The sequence below is a fragment of the Hetaerina americana genome, unplaced genomic scaffold (assembly GCF_022747635.1).
Source record: "Hetaerina americana unplaced genomic scaffold, ioHetAmer1.1.p SCAF_45, whole genome shotgun sequence".
NCBI classification, from domain to species: domain Eukaryota; kingdom Metazoa; phylum Arthropoda; class Insecta; order Odonata; family Calopterygidae; genus Hetaerina; species Hetaerina americana.
Window position 1 is genome coordinate 1,387,477 of NW_027287041.1, and position 17,145 is coordinate 1,404,621.

At 37.3% G+C, this 17,145-nt stretch overlaps 1 protein-coding gene across 1 annotated transcript in view; it reads left to right on the forward strand.

The window, feature by feature from the left end:
• Positions 1-204: 204 nt before the first annotated feature.
• LOC139693266 (uncharacterized) overlaps positions 205-17,145 on the forward strand; it is a 68,447-nt gene continuing 51,506 nt past the window's right edge. Inside the window, exon 1 of the mRNA XM_071591375.1 lies at positions 205-1,692. Within this exon, the coding sequence (XP_071447476.1) occupies positions 1,484-1,692 (209 nt within the window). The 5' untranslated portion in view covers positions 205-1,483. The remainder of the gene's footprint in view (positions 1,693-17,145) is intronic.

Genomic DNA, 17,145 nt, shown 5'->3' on the forward strand with positions numbered 1-17,145 from the left:
GAGCTATCACTCTAATGTATTTGCAATTTTATGTCTACTGGTTGAGGAATATATCGAAAACAAGTCCTCAAATTAATTATTTTAAATTGGATGAAAGTAAAATAAAGCCGATTTTATCGCTAATTAGTCTATAGATGTGGATTTCTGAATATTTTTCTATGAATAGGTAATCCAAATGTGGTCTTCGTAGGTCTGGATTGACTTTTCAGATGTAAATTAATATATATCGGCACTTAAACGTATGATACTCAAATGGGTAGTTTAATACTCGCTACTACCAGGATAATACTTTAACTCTAGTCAAAATCCTAACTCATACACGCCAAAGGACAGAACCAAGCTCATGTTCTGATGGAATAGATAAGAGTATCCCGGGAAATTTTCTATTTTCCCTCCAAATTACTAAGTTTCTCCAAAGATTCCGATAAGCTAGTGTAATTACGAAAGTCAGCACTATTTGCCACAACCTTTGGCATAGTGATCGCTATATTTCTGTAGATAACTACAAGTTACACAGCTTCAGGTGTAGATCAGTGCTGTTAACTCACTTATCTACTAATTCAGTAACTCTGGAGTCTAGCTGAGTTAGATTTTATGAACGAAACAGCTTGAGTCCGACGTCTACAGTGTAACTCAGTTTGACTTTGCCCTGCAAATCATAGTTCCAGTATTTATGAAGCCCGTGTGAAGATTGTAGAGTTTTCTATGCCTTAAATGTTCAATCTAGTCAAGACTTCAGCTGGAATTAGATCTCTGGAGTGTATTACAATGTGGTTTTGGCCAGGAACCCATTGATCCAGAGTCAATACGAGATCTCGTTAAGGTCCAAGGGTTTTTAAGCCCAGCATCTCCAGTTCTAGTCAGGAAAACAGCTGGAGTTAGATCTCTGGAGTGTATTGCATGTGATTCTGGCCAGGAGCTAATTGATCTAGGGTCAATTTAAGTTCTTATTAAGGTGCTAGGGCTTTGGAAGCTCAGCATCTCCAGTTCTAGTCAGGAAAACAGCTGGAGTTAGCTCTCTGGAGTGTATTTTAGTGTGGATTTGACCAGGATCCAGGGTCTATTTTAATCCTTGTTAAGGTCCCAGGGTCTTGCAAGCTCAAAATCTTCACATCTAGTCAGGAAAACAGCTGAAATTAGACCTTTGGGGTGTATTTTAGTGTGGTTTTAGCCAGGAATTAATTGATCAAGGGTCAAATTGAGATCTTGCTCAGGTCCTAGGGTTAAGCAAGCTCAGAATCTCGTCATCTAGTCAGGAAAACAGCTGGGATTAGATCTCTGGAGTGTATTCAAATGTGGTTTTGGCCAGGAACTAATAGATCCAGTGAAATTTTGAACCCTTGTGAAGTTGTAAAGGTTTTACAATATCTTCATTCCTTCACTCGAGTCGTGAAACGGCATACTCTAGACTTCATTCGGAGTCTTCCAGCTGGACGAACCGTGGCATAAAAATCCCTTGTGCTTCGGTATAAACAGTGCCACAATGGTGCTCAAGGAAGATGAAGTTGGTGAAGAGGTTTTCGAGGTCTCCCAGAAGAAAGAAGAACAGAGACAAGTAGAAGAGGAACCAGAAGATGATGAAGTGATACCGGTCAAAGAAGTTGTACCGCAGAGAGAACCTGTGCCGGAGACCAAACCGATTTTAATTCCACAAGCGGTGCTGGAAAATCAACAGAAAAAAGATATCCTAAGGTCAGAAACAACTTCAGTTGTGTCCAATTTTCTTACAAAGCATCGACCTGGGCCGAACCAACCAGGGCCCATTGACGGCGGTACCGTACATGCCGTGATCCGTGGAGATCGTCTTTTTTCACAGGTTATTGGAGTTTATTCGACTTTTTCTGGAGATATGAGACTATAATTTACTGTTGTCGACATATCACACTGTTAATGCTGTATTTATATTCTAACTTATACTAAAATAATAGGTATGGCAAAATAAATACGTGAACTGCGACTATGAAACCTTAATTTTGCTTTAAATTTAGTCTTCTATACAAATATCAATGATTTTGTTGTCTATACCTTCTTCAGAGTACTCTCTCTGTCAATTCGTAGTAATGGCTATCTATGCCTTCTTCTTATTATTATTATATATTCCATCTTCTTCTTCTTATATTCATTTCCATTGTTTAATAATAAAGCACCCTCCTCCCCTTTGGAAGTCCTCCTCCTCTTATTTAAAGGCAGCAGTTAGGCCTTTTTTAGTTTTCTCTATGTCGTTTCTTAGTTTTAATATTGTCTCTCTTCTCCACACATATCTTGTGCCCAGTGATATACAATGTCCTCGTATTATCACATTTAATTGTATTTTATATTGGGAATATATAGGAAAAAGTTACAAATTGGGTAGAGATCTATAAGAATGAGGATTATGATCAAAGGATCCAATGGGGATTTGAATTTAATTAGCCAGAAACAATGGCGAACATATATATCAATGTGCTCTGAATTGGTGTGCATTGTGTCATGGTGTCATTCATTGGTGTGTGTGTGTGTTATCAAGGATCCATCCATGTCCATCCATCCAATCATATCGTGTCATTCAATGGTAATAAAATAGTAGTACATAGTAGTGTGTGCACTGTTGATAATTTACTATAAATTCAGTTTTACACTCTTCATCAGCTGACATCATTCGGTTCACAGTTATTATTATAATGACGATTAGATAAGAAGAAGGACAAGGGACCATTGCACACACGATCAATGTTGTATCAACGTCAAACACAGTAAGTGATGGGAATAGGAAGGTCTTTATAAAGGCCTTTGCATCTTAATCCGTCTTGGCGTCTTGTCCTGGCCATCTTCAATAAAACCCTTAATCCACTTTGAAAACTTATATTATCTTCTTCAGATAGCATAATCACCGTATAAACAGATGTCAGTACATTTCTCAGTAATTTCTCATGATAACTTTTACAACCGCACTTAATCATAGTAACTTGATACGTTGATTCGTTGCTCTGTGATTTCGTCAATGCCCATTTTCAGACGACGAACAGTGTTAAAAACAAGAAAGGACAACAGAAACTGTAACATAACTCGACTAAACTATTCATCAGCTGATATCATTCGGATCACAGTTTATTATTATAATGACTATTAGATAAGAAGATTGACAAGGGACCATTGCACTGTCACGATCAATGTTGTATCAACGTCGAACACAGGTGATGGGAATAGGAAGGTCTTTATAAAGGCCTCCATCCATCCATCCAATCATCGTGTCATTCAATGGTAATAAAATAGTAATTATGGACACTGTTGATAATTTACTATAAATTCAGTTCACTATTCGTCAGCTGATATCATTCGGATGACAGTTATTATTATAATGACGATTAGATAAGAAGAAGGACAAGGGACCATTGCACACACGATCAATGTTGTATCAACGTCAAACACAGGTGATGGGGATAGGAAGGTCTTTATAAAGGCCTTGCATCTTAATCCGTCTTGGCATCTTGTCTCGCCATCTTCGATAAAACGCTTAAATTCACTTGCAAAAATGGATGTTTTGTTCTTCAGATAGCATTATCTCCATTTAAACAGTTGTCAGTGCATTTCTCAGTAATTTCTTACGATAACTTTAATACCACCGTACTTCACCGTAAATAAACCTGATAAGTTGATTCGTTGCTCTGTGATTTCATCAATTTTTATTGTCAGATGCCAAACAGTGTTAAAAACAAGAAAGGACGACAGAAACTATAATATAACTGGCACATACCATATGCGTACAGCTCCACGATCAGCCAAAGCAGAAAGATGGCTCCTTATTGGGTTGCTCAGGCACATAGCGACTAGTTAGTGTGCCGGGCGGGGCTAGTGTATAGTCCGAGTTGTGGCCGCCAAATTGTACCAGTTAGCGTATTTATTGCACAGACTACGTATGCAAAACTATCAATTAATCTTGCTATTACACCCATTAGGCAGTAAATTGTAACGTGTGAATATTATGGTTGTAAAATACAAGTAATCAAGTCGAAAATTGACTTCAGTATGGTGTACTTACTCAACAAAGTATCCTATGTTGACAATACTCTTTTAAGTTTATGAATTAAATATATCTATGCGTAGGAAGCCCGAATTATTTCCCATATCTGGAAAACTGATAGTGTAATATTGAAATCAAACTAGCTGTAGAGATGCATGCAAAGAAATAAGAATCATCGAACTGTTTAGAGCATTTTCTGAAAATTAAAGTCTCCAATGTTTTTTACAAATGGAAAGAAGCTATAATTTCCTAGTATTCATGTATGATTTTATAGCTTAAACCTTCCTCTATATTTCTACCTAATCACCATTTCATTCTATGCGTTGTTATGGGTTCTGTTGTATTTTTTGTCTATACGTGTCATGTCAGCCTGGCAGGCATGTTGTCAAAGATATGTGAGAATCTCAGCAGAATGACCATAGCTTACTCACGAACCTGGTTGGTACCTGGTATGACATAGGTGTTTATAAACTGCCGTAGCTTCTACAAATGTTCATCGATTCAAATAAAAATTATGTGGGAAGTTAGAAGAATGTTTAAGCTTTAAAACTATCAGCAGATGCTTCCGCTATTATCCTTCGATCCTCAATTGCGACTGTTTACACATGAAAACTATTGCGTTTATAGTTTTTGTTCACATGTGGTGCTGCTATGAAAAATTAATCTGCATTGCCTAACAGGGAGAAGTCAATGCGATGCTATTACCTGTATATATGTGTACGTAGACTATGTCTTTCTCCCAATAAACTGGAGAGTCCACTGGCATTAAAACCTTATTAATTAGTACAACAGAATGCATCGTAAAGTCAGAGAAAATGGTTGATTTTCGCACAAATATTGGTTAATACCAATTTATAATGAGGCAATCTAAGTATTACATTAAATTTGCACTGAAATCTGCATATTATTAGGAATTATTATTATAAGGTAATCTACAGGTTAAGGTAGGTTTCTTTGGATGGACACTACTGCCAAATAGATTTATTTTTGACCCCTAATGAAACACAAAATCGAGCATCCTACTCTATATCAGGTCCCTCTTCATCTCTGAGTACTTTCTACCTCCCTTCATCCCGTCCAACATCCGTATCCTGTTCCTTCCCTTTCCTCGTTTGCCTAACATTCTCCCCTCTATCACAGTCTTCAACATCCCACTGCCGATCAATACCCCCTTCATCTACTTTTCCTGCCTCCTTAGTAATATCTCCCAACAAACCCCTCTCTTTGCCCACCATACCAAGTACTTCCTCATTTGTTTTCTTCTCTGTCCATTTCACCTTCTCCATTCTTCTCCACACCCACATATCTACAATAGCCTCCAATCTACGTCTATCCTCCTGCTTCAATGACCACGGTTCCGCGCCATACATAGCTACGCTCCATATCATAGTTTTCTAACGAGTCTTTTCTTAACATCCTTACTCAACGTCCGTCTCATCAACTCCCTCCTCCTTGTCTGTGAAAGCCTCTTTGCCTAGCACAATTCTTCTCCTTAGGTCCCTACTACTTTGACCCCGTTGGCCCAAAACACAAATATGACATATATGTTATATCTTACGAATAAAATGTTGACTGATAAGTGCAAGCTGAATTGCTGCAAAAATACGAACAATTAAGTGTTTTTTCCTACATCTACGTCTACTTGATACCCTACGCAAGATGCCACAAGGATGTGTGGCGGGGTGTGTTAGGACACCACCTGTAATTAAGAAAGGAAAAAAACCGCTAGCAAAAGTAACAAATTTATACTATCCACAAGCAAAACATGGTATTATACATTCATGCAAAAACCCTTACACCCCACACACACGCAAGCATACAAACTACCAACTAATGTACTCATGCCCCTACAAATACATACAGGGTTCGTCCGGAAAATAAGTGTACTGAGCTCAGGAAAAAAAATTTATTACACTTTTACATATCTTAAGCTAATATTCCTCAAAATAGGACCCTTGTGAGTCGATACACTTTTTCCATTCCCATTCCTGGAACGCTCCCGCGAAGGCATCATCGGGAACCTCTCGAAGACTCATCGTCGACCTCTTCTCTGCCCTCCACGAACATCTTGTGCCACTGAAAGATCATGTTTCTGGACATGGCTGACTCCCCGTAAGCCTGGTTAATCATACCGACAGTTTCGGTAGATGATTTCCCAAGCTTTACCGCAAATTTGATGGAATAACGCTGCTTCGGCATCGCGTTCCGTGACGTGGGTCGAGCGTGGTGGTTCGCGTTAACAGAGCTCCTCACTACACCACAGCTCAGAGCCGACTGCCTTTTTCAGCGTCGCTTGCCAACATACCCCCCTCCAATCGCAGCCCGTCAGAGCGGTGCTGGGCGCGCCTGGAGCGGCGCGCCCAGCCCAGGAGTCAGTACACTTATTTTCCGGACGAACCCTGTACACCTGATGTCTTTGCAATGTTTAATTCTGTTCTGATTTGTATATTCAATGTTTTCAACATTTCTAAAGTGACTTTGGGGTCTTACTGCTTTGATTTCTAATTGTTCTGGGGAAAGGATGAGTATTCGTATCTATCTATCTGTACAATTGACTCTATTTCTCCCTTATCTTATTATCTTTTTGGTCTGATCGACCTTAAGTAGTGTGGGGCCATTATAGTAATAATAATTCCCTCTACTGTCATCGTTTAACTCGTTTGTCATGAACTTTTCTTAAAGAGTCTTAAGTCTCACTCGTTCTCTTCGTACTCCAAGTTGTCCCCAGCCACCTAAATCCCCCTGAGAGACCTGTCACACCGGTGTTCTTGTCATAACAATTTTTCTGACGAATCTGGCATATTTTCTCGGGGTTAGGTGCTTTGTGAAGGGCACTTTGAGTGAGTATACCGTCGGTCGGATGGGACGTTAAGCTGCTGACCCCTTGGTGCCTTTCGTAAAGAGTAGTAGGCTAATGCCGACACCTGGTTTCTCTCTCCACCCTTAATCCTTTCCTATCTAATCCCCTATGGCACAAATGACCTCAGCTGTCGGTCGCCTCCCATAAATACTAATACTACTATTTTCTCTGGGCTATATCTAATTCTCTTTGCCAAGTTTTCTCCAGCAAGGATCCCAAAATACTAGCGGTATATTCAACAAATGAGGTCTAACTAGAGTGAAATAAAACCTCTCTTTTAAACTTTCTCATTACATTTCCCAAGCATCACCCGTGTTTAATAAAGCCGAGTTTCTTGAAAGCAGATACGCATATTGTCCTGATATGTGCTTCCTACATCAGGCATAGGATATGTTTGCCATCCTTAATAATTGTCGTTACTACCAATACATCAAATAATATAACCATTTTCCGTCAGATTTTAGCAGCATAGATTTAATGTTTTGTTTAAAAGTACTTCCTGAATAAACCATTAAATAAATTGTTGGTGTACCCACGCTGTATACATTTAATTATACCTCGCAAGTGGTGCTGACCATTGAGAAACCATTGATCTGTGTTGACTGACAGGGATATGTTACCTCTCTACCATAATAGACACACTATCTATCTCTCCCGATAAACCCACAGCGTCTGCAAGAATTCAAAACTTATTAATTAGTATGACAGCGTATCGCAAAGGCTGAGAAAAATATTGGTTAAAATGCAAATCACGAGAATATCAATTTTTATTGTCAAAAACTAAGAATTGAATTAAAAGTTAAAGACGCAATCACGGCTCTTGTTTTGGTAATTATTCTTATTGTTATTAATAAAACTCACAGGTGCAGAAGGACAATGTCGGGTGGTATACAAGTCCCAAGTATTGCAATGAAGCTTGCCTCGGAAAAAATAACGTGACATCTCAAATTCAATCAATTTCACAGATGTTATTGATAAAATCAGTCTATGAAAAAGCTACTCAACGGAAACTTCCAAACAACATTCTCTGATACAAATAAAAGAGAATTGTATGTCGTCAACATCAGTTTCTTGATCAACAAGGAGAAAAAGGCCAACACTAAGCCGTTATGTACAATTTTACCCAACACATAAATCAAATTAGTCTACTAAATGCCTACAAATCTTTTCTTAATTGTGTTGACCCTGTTAAGAAAAGGACTATAATAGTTTTGTGAGGGGATCGAGATGGTGCAGGGGCTAACGTACTGGCTTCCCACCCTGAGGGCGCGGGTTCAAATCCCGGCGGTGTTGAATATTTTTCAGAGGTATCTCGATCCCTACTTGAGGTGCTTTGTGGAGGGCACTTTGAGTGAGTACGGCGTCCGTCGGATGGGACGTTAAGCCGCGGACCCCTTGGTGCCTTTCGTAAAAGAGTAGGCTAATGCCGACGCCGGGTTTCTCTCCACCCTTCATCCTTTCCTGTCCATCCCCTATGGCGCAAATGACCTTAGCTGTCGGTCGCCTCCCCTCAAAACTACTACTACTACTACTAGTTTTGTGGGTAAAGTCTTCCAATCAACGATTGTTTTGTTAGGAAGTTAACATTTGTTTAAACTTCTTCTTTGTCCCTGGCATTTTATCTTGAATTCGCAATCATTCCCCCCTTTAAAATTAGGATTTACTGTCCTAAGTTCTGCCAAAGCTTTCCCTCCCTTCAGAATGACAACCATTCCACTACATAGTCTGCTGATTTTTCTTCTACTTCGTAAAGGTTCCCAGCTGAGAATTTGTAGCATTTCATTCCTGTGATTCTTAATGCTGAGAGAAGATTGCCGTTTATACATTATATTGCATTTAAACTGAATTGCCAAGTGTGTCAATGTTTGACATCAGAGAGTTTTCCATGAGGCTCTCTTCCTATCGCTCCAGTTGCAAATTTTGTGGCAAATAAAATTGTGCAATACTGCAGTGAACTCTATATCATCCTAGTTTTTATCTCGTCTCCCCAACAGTTATGAATTGTAATATATATTTCATAGAATAGTCGAACATCATTGGAAAAACTTCGAAGAAACCAGTCATTTTTAAAAATAAAAATCTGTGGAGCTTATATAGTTATTAAAATTCACTTTTTGTCATCAATTTCCATCAAGTTGAGCCAAAAAACCATGGCATTACACTTTAGTTTAATTATATATCACGTGTGCTGCTAACCGCTGAAGATTAATTAAATTGCGTTGATTATCAGGGAGATGCTTTCCCTCTGTTATAATATGTACGTACATACACTCTATTTCTCTCTTACCTGATCCTCTCAAAGAATCTACTTATTAATTAATATAACAGAGTGTATCCTACTTTTATGTATATACATATAACACTTTTGTAAAAGTCTCACTGATGTGAGTAATAATGTATACAAAGTTAGCAGTAGTGGACAAAGACAAAAACACAGAAACACAGGAAAAAAGAAAATAAACTCACTAGATTTCAAATTTTTATTGTCCACGCCACCTTTCACAAGGAAGAGAAGGACAGAACTGAGGTAAAGAAGGAACTGGGAATGCTAGATAGAAGGAGAAGGTGGGGAATTTTTAGAAGTTTGGGGATAATATGGAAGGAGTTAGGGGCAGGAGAGGATGAAAATAGGTGAAGGTCAGTGTAATTAATTTCAAATATTTAATCCTGGTTCACTGAATGAATTCAGGAGCCATATGTATGCCTGCTCTATTGTTTTAAGTTTGAGTGGAGGGCCAGAGGGTAGGAGGGATGCTAAGATGGATAGACTGTAGCATTTATTAAAGGGAGCGTTGTGTTCGGAGGTGTGTTTGGAGTTTGGGAGCGTACTAATCAGGGTAGAATTCCTGCATAAGGCGCGGTGGTTATTGATTTTAATATTGAGAGGTGTGGTGCACTGTCCAATATAAAAGGCAGGGCAAAGTTGGCACTTAAGAATAGAAACTAGGCACTTCATACTTATATATATTGAATAGCTGAACTGTAATGCATGAACTATGGGTAGAAAATATTGTTTGGCTGTTAGTCGATAACATTTTCCTGTGTTCTGAATATATATGTTTATGAGTACGTTCACAGCAACTATGCCAATTCCCAATATTATTAGTAATTATGCTAATTATTGAAAATTATGCTAATTATTAGCAATTATGCCAATTGTTAGCAATTATGCCAATTCCTTTGTTTCCGCATAATGATACAAAATGTTTTCACAGGTAGAAATTAATGGTATAGGTTGCTTCTAGGTAGGCATTGAACTTTCTCCAGTAATTTCATTCCTAAATGACATGTGCAAATCAAATACTTTAATTTTTAATTGAGTAGGTCTTCATTGAGAATCCCTGGTAATTTTTCCTGAGGATTTGATTACTTTAATTTTTAATTGCGTAGTTCTTCCTTGAGAATCTCAGCGATATTTCCTCAAGATTTGATGTTTACAATGTCACTTGAAGACATTCCATTGCCATCATTTTGTTTAATACTCATAGTATGGTTTCAATTTATTGTTACACTGCTCTGCATAGGACTGGTCTTTGATGGCAGAACATTTACTTACCTTTGAGAAACACATTTGTTGACTGTTGTCGTTAGGGTAACAGGTTACTGAAGCAGATCAAGTGACGATTGCATATATAGTATTAAGTGTTGGAAAATTCAATTATTTCTATGTTTTGCGTGATATTTTCTATGTACAAGGTTAGGCTAAAAACTAAAGCAATCAAATCCTTGTAGATCACAAACAAAATAACCTTCAGATGCCCTCCTAGTGGCATGTGGAAGCAACATTCCCCCCTCATCACGCATATGCAGGTTTGAGGTCGTTAAATTCATCCAGTGTAGTATTTTGAGAAGCGGAAGTATGGAGATGTGTTCTGGTATTATATATAAAATGACCTTCAGGAGCACTCCTCCTCTAGTGGCATGTGGAAGTAACATTCCCCCTTTCAACACGTATGCTAAGGTTTGAGGTCGTTAAATTATTCATCCAGTGTAGTATTTTGAGAAGCGGATGAAGTATGGAGACGTGCTTTAGTGTTGTGCGCTATATATGTCAACGTTTGCGAGTTTAAACACCGTGACTATTAAAAAGTGACTCCTACTGAGATTCAATCGTCGTTTTAAAGGCTGTTTATTATGTAGTGACGATGCTGTTGATAGGTCTACTGTCAATCTGATATGGGTGGTAAAATATCGTGGTTTGCGAGCCTTGGGAAAGCCACAATTATTGTTGGATGATGAAACACGAGCAGCGGACGTCCGTGATCACTGACCCACAGACGATATATAAACATGAAAGCAAACTCGTCTTTTTGAAGATTTGATTCAAAAATGACCAAAGGCGAATCACTTAATCAAAAGCGTATTTATCGCATATCACACCATATATATTGGAATAATATATCCAATATGGAACGCGGGGTCGGCTTCATTTATTATTTATTGAACAACAATTGGGATGATAATACCTCTCTGTGATAAATCTGTGTTCACGATGGGTCCACCACGCCATCTCAAAGACACAGAGAACAAAAACACACAAAACCCTCCTCCTTCTTATTATTACTCCTTAATGCGAAACCTTGCGATGCCTTTTGCGATTTTTATTTGCAATTTTTATAACCCAAAGAGACACCTCAAAGGGTAATAATCATTACACCTCGGATGATTATGAGGTTGAAGGCATAAAATACGATAGGAGCACAATGTTTAAACTCGCCATGTTGACATATATAGCACACAACACTAGAACACATCTCCATACTTCATCCGCTTCTCAAAATACTACACTGGATGAATAATGTAACGACCTCAAACCTGCACATTTGTTTTGAGAGGGGAATGTTACTTCCACATGCCACCAGACAATGAGTGCTTCTGAAGCTCATTTCGTTTGTGGTCTACAAGGCATGTGTTGGCATTAGGTTTTCAGTAATGATGTTGGATTGACTTCCTTTTCGGACAGCGGACTGGTTTTTATTGTGTTTTTAGTGGTGGATATTGTTTCTCCATTGGTGTATACCCTTAATCATTTGATTAGTGTATCCTCAGGGTACTTAGGGGTATTGCGGGATGAGTGTTTATTTTGTCAGGGTTTAGGGAAGTTTTTTTGACGGTAATATTATCAAGTTACCATTTCAAGAGTCTGTTTTGTAAAATATAATGATGACTTTATGTTGAAAATTATTTTTAATTTGGAAGAAATATAGTTTAGGTGTTTGGAATTAATAGTATTTCAATTGACACTAGAGTTATTATTCTGTAATGCAAAATTTGAACTGTTTTGTAGATGGAATGGTTTAAGGAAATATTATAATTGTATTTTGGAAATAGATTGCAGTTTCTAAGTAAGCCAACGGAGAGAAAAATGTTTAACTCTGGTATTATTGGAGGTGACAGGGTTAATTGATGGGTATGGGTCTTAATATGTTTTAGTTATTTTAGTATTAAACTGTAAATAAATAGACGAGAAGCTGTTTTATTCATTAAATAAAAGTATAAGTAAAAGAAAAAAATGATTTGACAATGAAAAATATATTTTTTTTTTCTGACAGAATTGAGCTTAGAGTGAGAATACAGAATTTTTTTCAAGTAAAGAAAACCCAAATGTATGAATAGAAGCTATAAAAGAATTCATTGAAAACTCATTTTGATTCAAAATTGACTCTCTTCTGATTTTAGGCAGTCGGGGTCACAATATCTTCCTCTGAACACGGAACAGAATCACCCTCTGCCACCCACCTCAACCTACTCACACACCCAAGACACGCAGTCACAACACGAAAAGCATAAGGTCATCTATACGACAAACCCAACACCTCCTCCGACTCCCGTCAATCATGGCACGTACACACATGGACGTACTCGGAATATGTCCGAATCTTCCTCCGATTCGTCCAATTCAGACGGAAATCCCGAGCAACATAATCATCACCACATCTGCTCCCGTCCCTCACCTCCCCCTTCACCGCAAAACATCTCCCCTATCCGACACCAGGGTAGGGGGAACATTAAACGCGAACTATGCCCTCATTCGGATACGGAACAACACCGTTCCATCGAGGACCATTCACCCCTCAGACCTGTATCCCCTCCCAGAATACCCGGCGGCATCAGTATAAGCCTGATGCCGGAAGAAACCGCAGACAAACCAGTGTCTGGAATCACAAACACCTCTCTCCTTAACGCCAAACTCAAACGGAACAATGAACTATCTTCTTGTATCAATGTAAAACAGTGTCCTAACAGTCCGAGGTCACCGGGGACCACACCGGTTGAACAGGGATACCGATCACCACAACATCAACACCAACATACCATCACCGCAAGCCACGCATGTCTTCAGAACAGTCCAGACGATTCACCCCAGCACAATAGACATCAAAATAACTACCTCCCATACATGTCCCCGCAACGCAACCAATATGTGAGTCAGGATATGGTCCGGAGCCTCATGGGGGAGCAGACGAATGCAAAGTTGTCGGTTGGGATCGCGGAACAGGGGCAGCAGCAGAGCACCAACCCTACGTCATCGTCCATAGCCCCAAGGGGTAGAGACGGGAAGGAACTCATCCAATGTCCGACAGCGGGTTGTGATGGCATGGGTCATGTATCTGGAAACTACGCAACACACAGAAGGCAAGCCTCTTTTGAATCAAAACATTTTGTGTTTGCGGGGAGGGGGAACGTTGCCTTAAAAGAAATGATGAGTTAGATTTTGTAAGGAAATGAATTGGCAAAATTAATTTGTGTTTACTTCCCAGGGATTTTCTTCTGGATGAAATCAATTTGTACGAGTCAATATACCTTCATCTTTGACCCGAGTAGTTTAATCTATGAGGAGAAATACTAATTTGTGTGTTTAGCACAACGGTTTATGTTTATATGTCCCCGTCGAGATGTTATTATGTCTGTAACAGGCACGGGAATCGCGTTTAATCCTTTTGATTAATACAGGAACACACCCTCGCGATTGATCGTCTAGGCAACTATGTAGAAAAATAGCTAAATGCTCAACCTTTCCAGAGATGTAGGCAAAGTTGAGGGAATAAATTTGAATTTTTCATGAGAAAAACACAGGGGACCTCAATTTTTCGGATCGCCTAGTATTTCACACAATAATTGTTACTATTACTTAATAACTAAACTAATATGTATGCAAATCAACAAATAGTGCTTAGGTGTATATATATATATAGTGTATAGTACATATAACATATAGTTTGTGTATATGTGTGTGTATATGTGTATATATATATGAGTATATATATGTATATATGTATATATGTATATATGTATATATATATATATATATATATATATATATATATATATATATACCTACACTAGGTGTAGTTCATCTATTAGGATAGGTTGGCATTCCTTAAATTGTTCCTTAAAAATTGAAATTGTCTCTTAAAACAACGTACTTTTCTATGGTTATATTGATTGTGCCTTTGTAATCAGCGTTTAACTCTGAGGATGTTTACACTACACGATTTAGAACTGTACTAACATTGATTCTTGTATAATTGTAACCGTTTTACATATTTACCTAAGCTCAATTACTGTGATTCTTTTGGAAAACCCCAACTAAAATGATTAGCATGTTTAAAGGTACAGATGTTTTGTAGTCTTTAGGCTTTTTAAATGTTTAAAACTGAATGTTAAGTGTATCGATTAGTTTAATTTGAGGTTTATTCGGTCTCCTCTGTGGCTGTTAGTCAACGTGGACTTCTGTCATGTCCAAAACTCCGTACTGGTTGTTTAAGAACTACATTTAGGCCAGAAAAATGTTCATTCTGACCAGTTATACTCGTGTCAAGCATTTTTAATACCTCAGCTATTTAAATTATGTAGAAAACTCGTTGATTTAAGGCACAGAACCAACTAATGTCATTCCAACCTTTAGGTTTGAATACGTCTAAGCTTCTTGTGCATTTTTTTATGTACATTCATTAAACTATTTTCACAAATCACTACTTATTACTACATCTGACTTGGTGGTGGGGAATTTGTTTTAATCCAGGTTCCAATACTTCTTCGTTCAATTTAATTATAACCATAACCTCTGGTGAATAATTAAACTGAAAACAGAATGTTTAAACAGCTGAAAAATAACTTGACTTATAAGGTTTGCAGAAACAAGAGTTTTAATTCTACAGCGAGCAATCTAATTTGTTTATAAAGTCAGATTGTAAACTCCACATTGTGTATAAGGTTATCTTAACTAATGATTAGAATTTACAAGGCATTAGATAACCGAGCCTTAATAGATTTAAACCATTACACATAATTTAAACTGTGATATTAACTATATTAAAGCTTCATCACCGTCGTTTACAGATATAATATATACTATATTAATTATAACTGTTCAATTTGTTTCTTAAACCAATATGTTAGAATAATCAACATGTGTAAATTGCCGAATCTGATGTACGACCTGTATTCTAATGTTATTATCAAACAGTACGTATATCTAATTATATATTGCTGCCGATTAGACCCAGTTAGTGCCTAAAGAACATGCCTCTTGTATGTAATATCAGGTTATTAATGCCAAATTCTATCGTTAAGACACTAATTGTGTATCAGTTATAGTTGTAAGTTACAGAGTGAGATTCAGCCCAGCATTTTTTTAATGTAGTTTTTTGTAATACACAGTACCTTTTGTAATAGACGATGAGGGGGCTACTGAAATGTATAAGAAGAGTTTAATGATATCTTTAATGCTCTGGGATTCAATACACTTAGACAGAACTAATATACTGATGCTTTTTGTTGCAATTTTACCTAGGAAGACTTCGTTTGCCTTGAATTTCAAAAAGACTAAATAGTTTATTTTTTAATTCATACATTGTGGATATAGAGCTAGCTTCAAAAGCATTAATATTTTCGTAGCTTTGAATAATTCATGTTTCAAGTGTAAGCATGTTTCATAGTAATGTATTGAAAGCGTGACTTCATTTAATTTTGTGTTTATTTAAAATTCTATTCGTTATTGAGGTTATACAGAGTTAAGAATATTTAGCTCGCAGATTAAATGATCAAAAATTACTATATTTTAAAATCGTACTGTTGAATATTAAATAAATGTAAATTATCTGTTCGTATTTTGGGTGAAAATTCAATAAAGTTTCATTACATTTAATCAATAAAATCAGAAGTTGAACTGAGGAGTATTTCGTTCTATTTTATTCCTTTGCTAAATGGCGTAATTGCTTTTTTTCTATGGTATTTTTACCTTTTTTCGAGAAAGTTTTCATTAATACCAGGACAGATTGATTGCAAAGTTTAATCTTAAATGTTAATATCATTCTCCCAAATGGTTTTGCTGTACTTTCGCAACTTTCTCAAGGTTTCCACATCCTAATTAGTTTAATTTGCTCCATCAAAGTATCGTGAGCATGTGTTCTTGTTGTCCTATTCAAATTACACTTTTTGTAAGCGAAAACTAGTACTTATTAATCATTCCGATGCAGTAGTGAGGGTGTATTTCTAGTCTAGCGACTCTTTAGAATGTTATATCGTTAATCAGTGCTATCGTTTTGGGTCCGCATCAGAATAATCAATAATTTCGTATCTTTTTAAAGTTTTCAAATGTCTTCAAAAGCTTGTCGTATTCTTATAAAAGATCTCGTATTCCGCGAGACGTAAAAACACCACTCGCTTCATTGACTTGTATTCCTTTGCTAAATGGCGTAATTGTTTTTTTCTGGTATTTTTACCTTTTTTCAAGAAAGTTTTCGATAATACCGGGACAAAGAAGGTCTTTTCCGGTCCGGTAAACCTTTCTGAACGTTGACGAATGCAATCCAACGTACAGTTTAGACGTCAGAAGTAATTATACCATAAAATTATGTGCATCGAATTTGGTCTGTTTTTTAGACTTTTGCCTAATATGTCATTATTTAGCGAGAACATATCAATTAGCGAGTTATATCAATTAAAAGCGGAATAAAGTACATTAATTAGGTGTACTTAGCCAAGCGTTTCGAGTCGTGGTTCATCCAAAATCAGAAATTTTTCCGAACTTTTCGACCGTGAATTACGGGCTACGTACAATATAATGTATGCAGTGTCTGCTAACCTTGCTAGATATCATCAGAAACCTCTTAGTTGTTAATTCCAAGTTTTTTTTAGTTATATCAATTCATAGCGAAATGAAGTACAGTAATTAGGTGTACGTAGCCAAGCGTTAATGAGTCATGGTTCTTCCAAAATCTGACTTTTTGACCGTGAATTACCGGCTTCGTCAATGATAATGTTCGCAGTGTCGGATAAT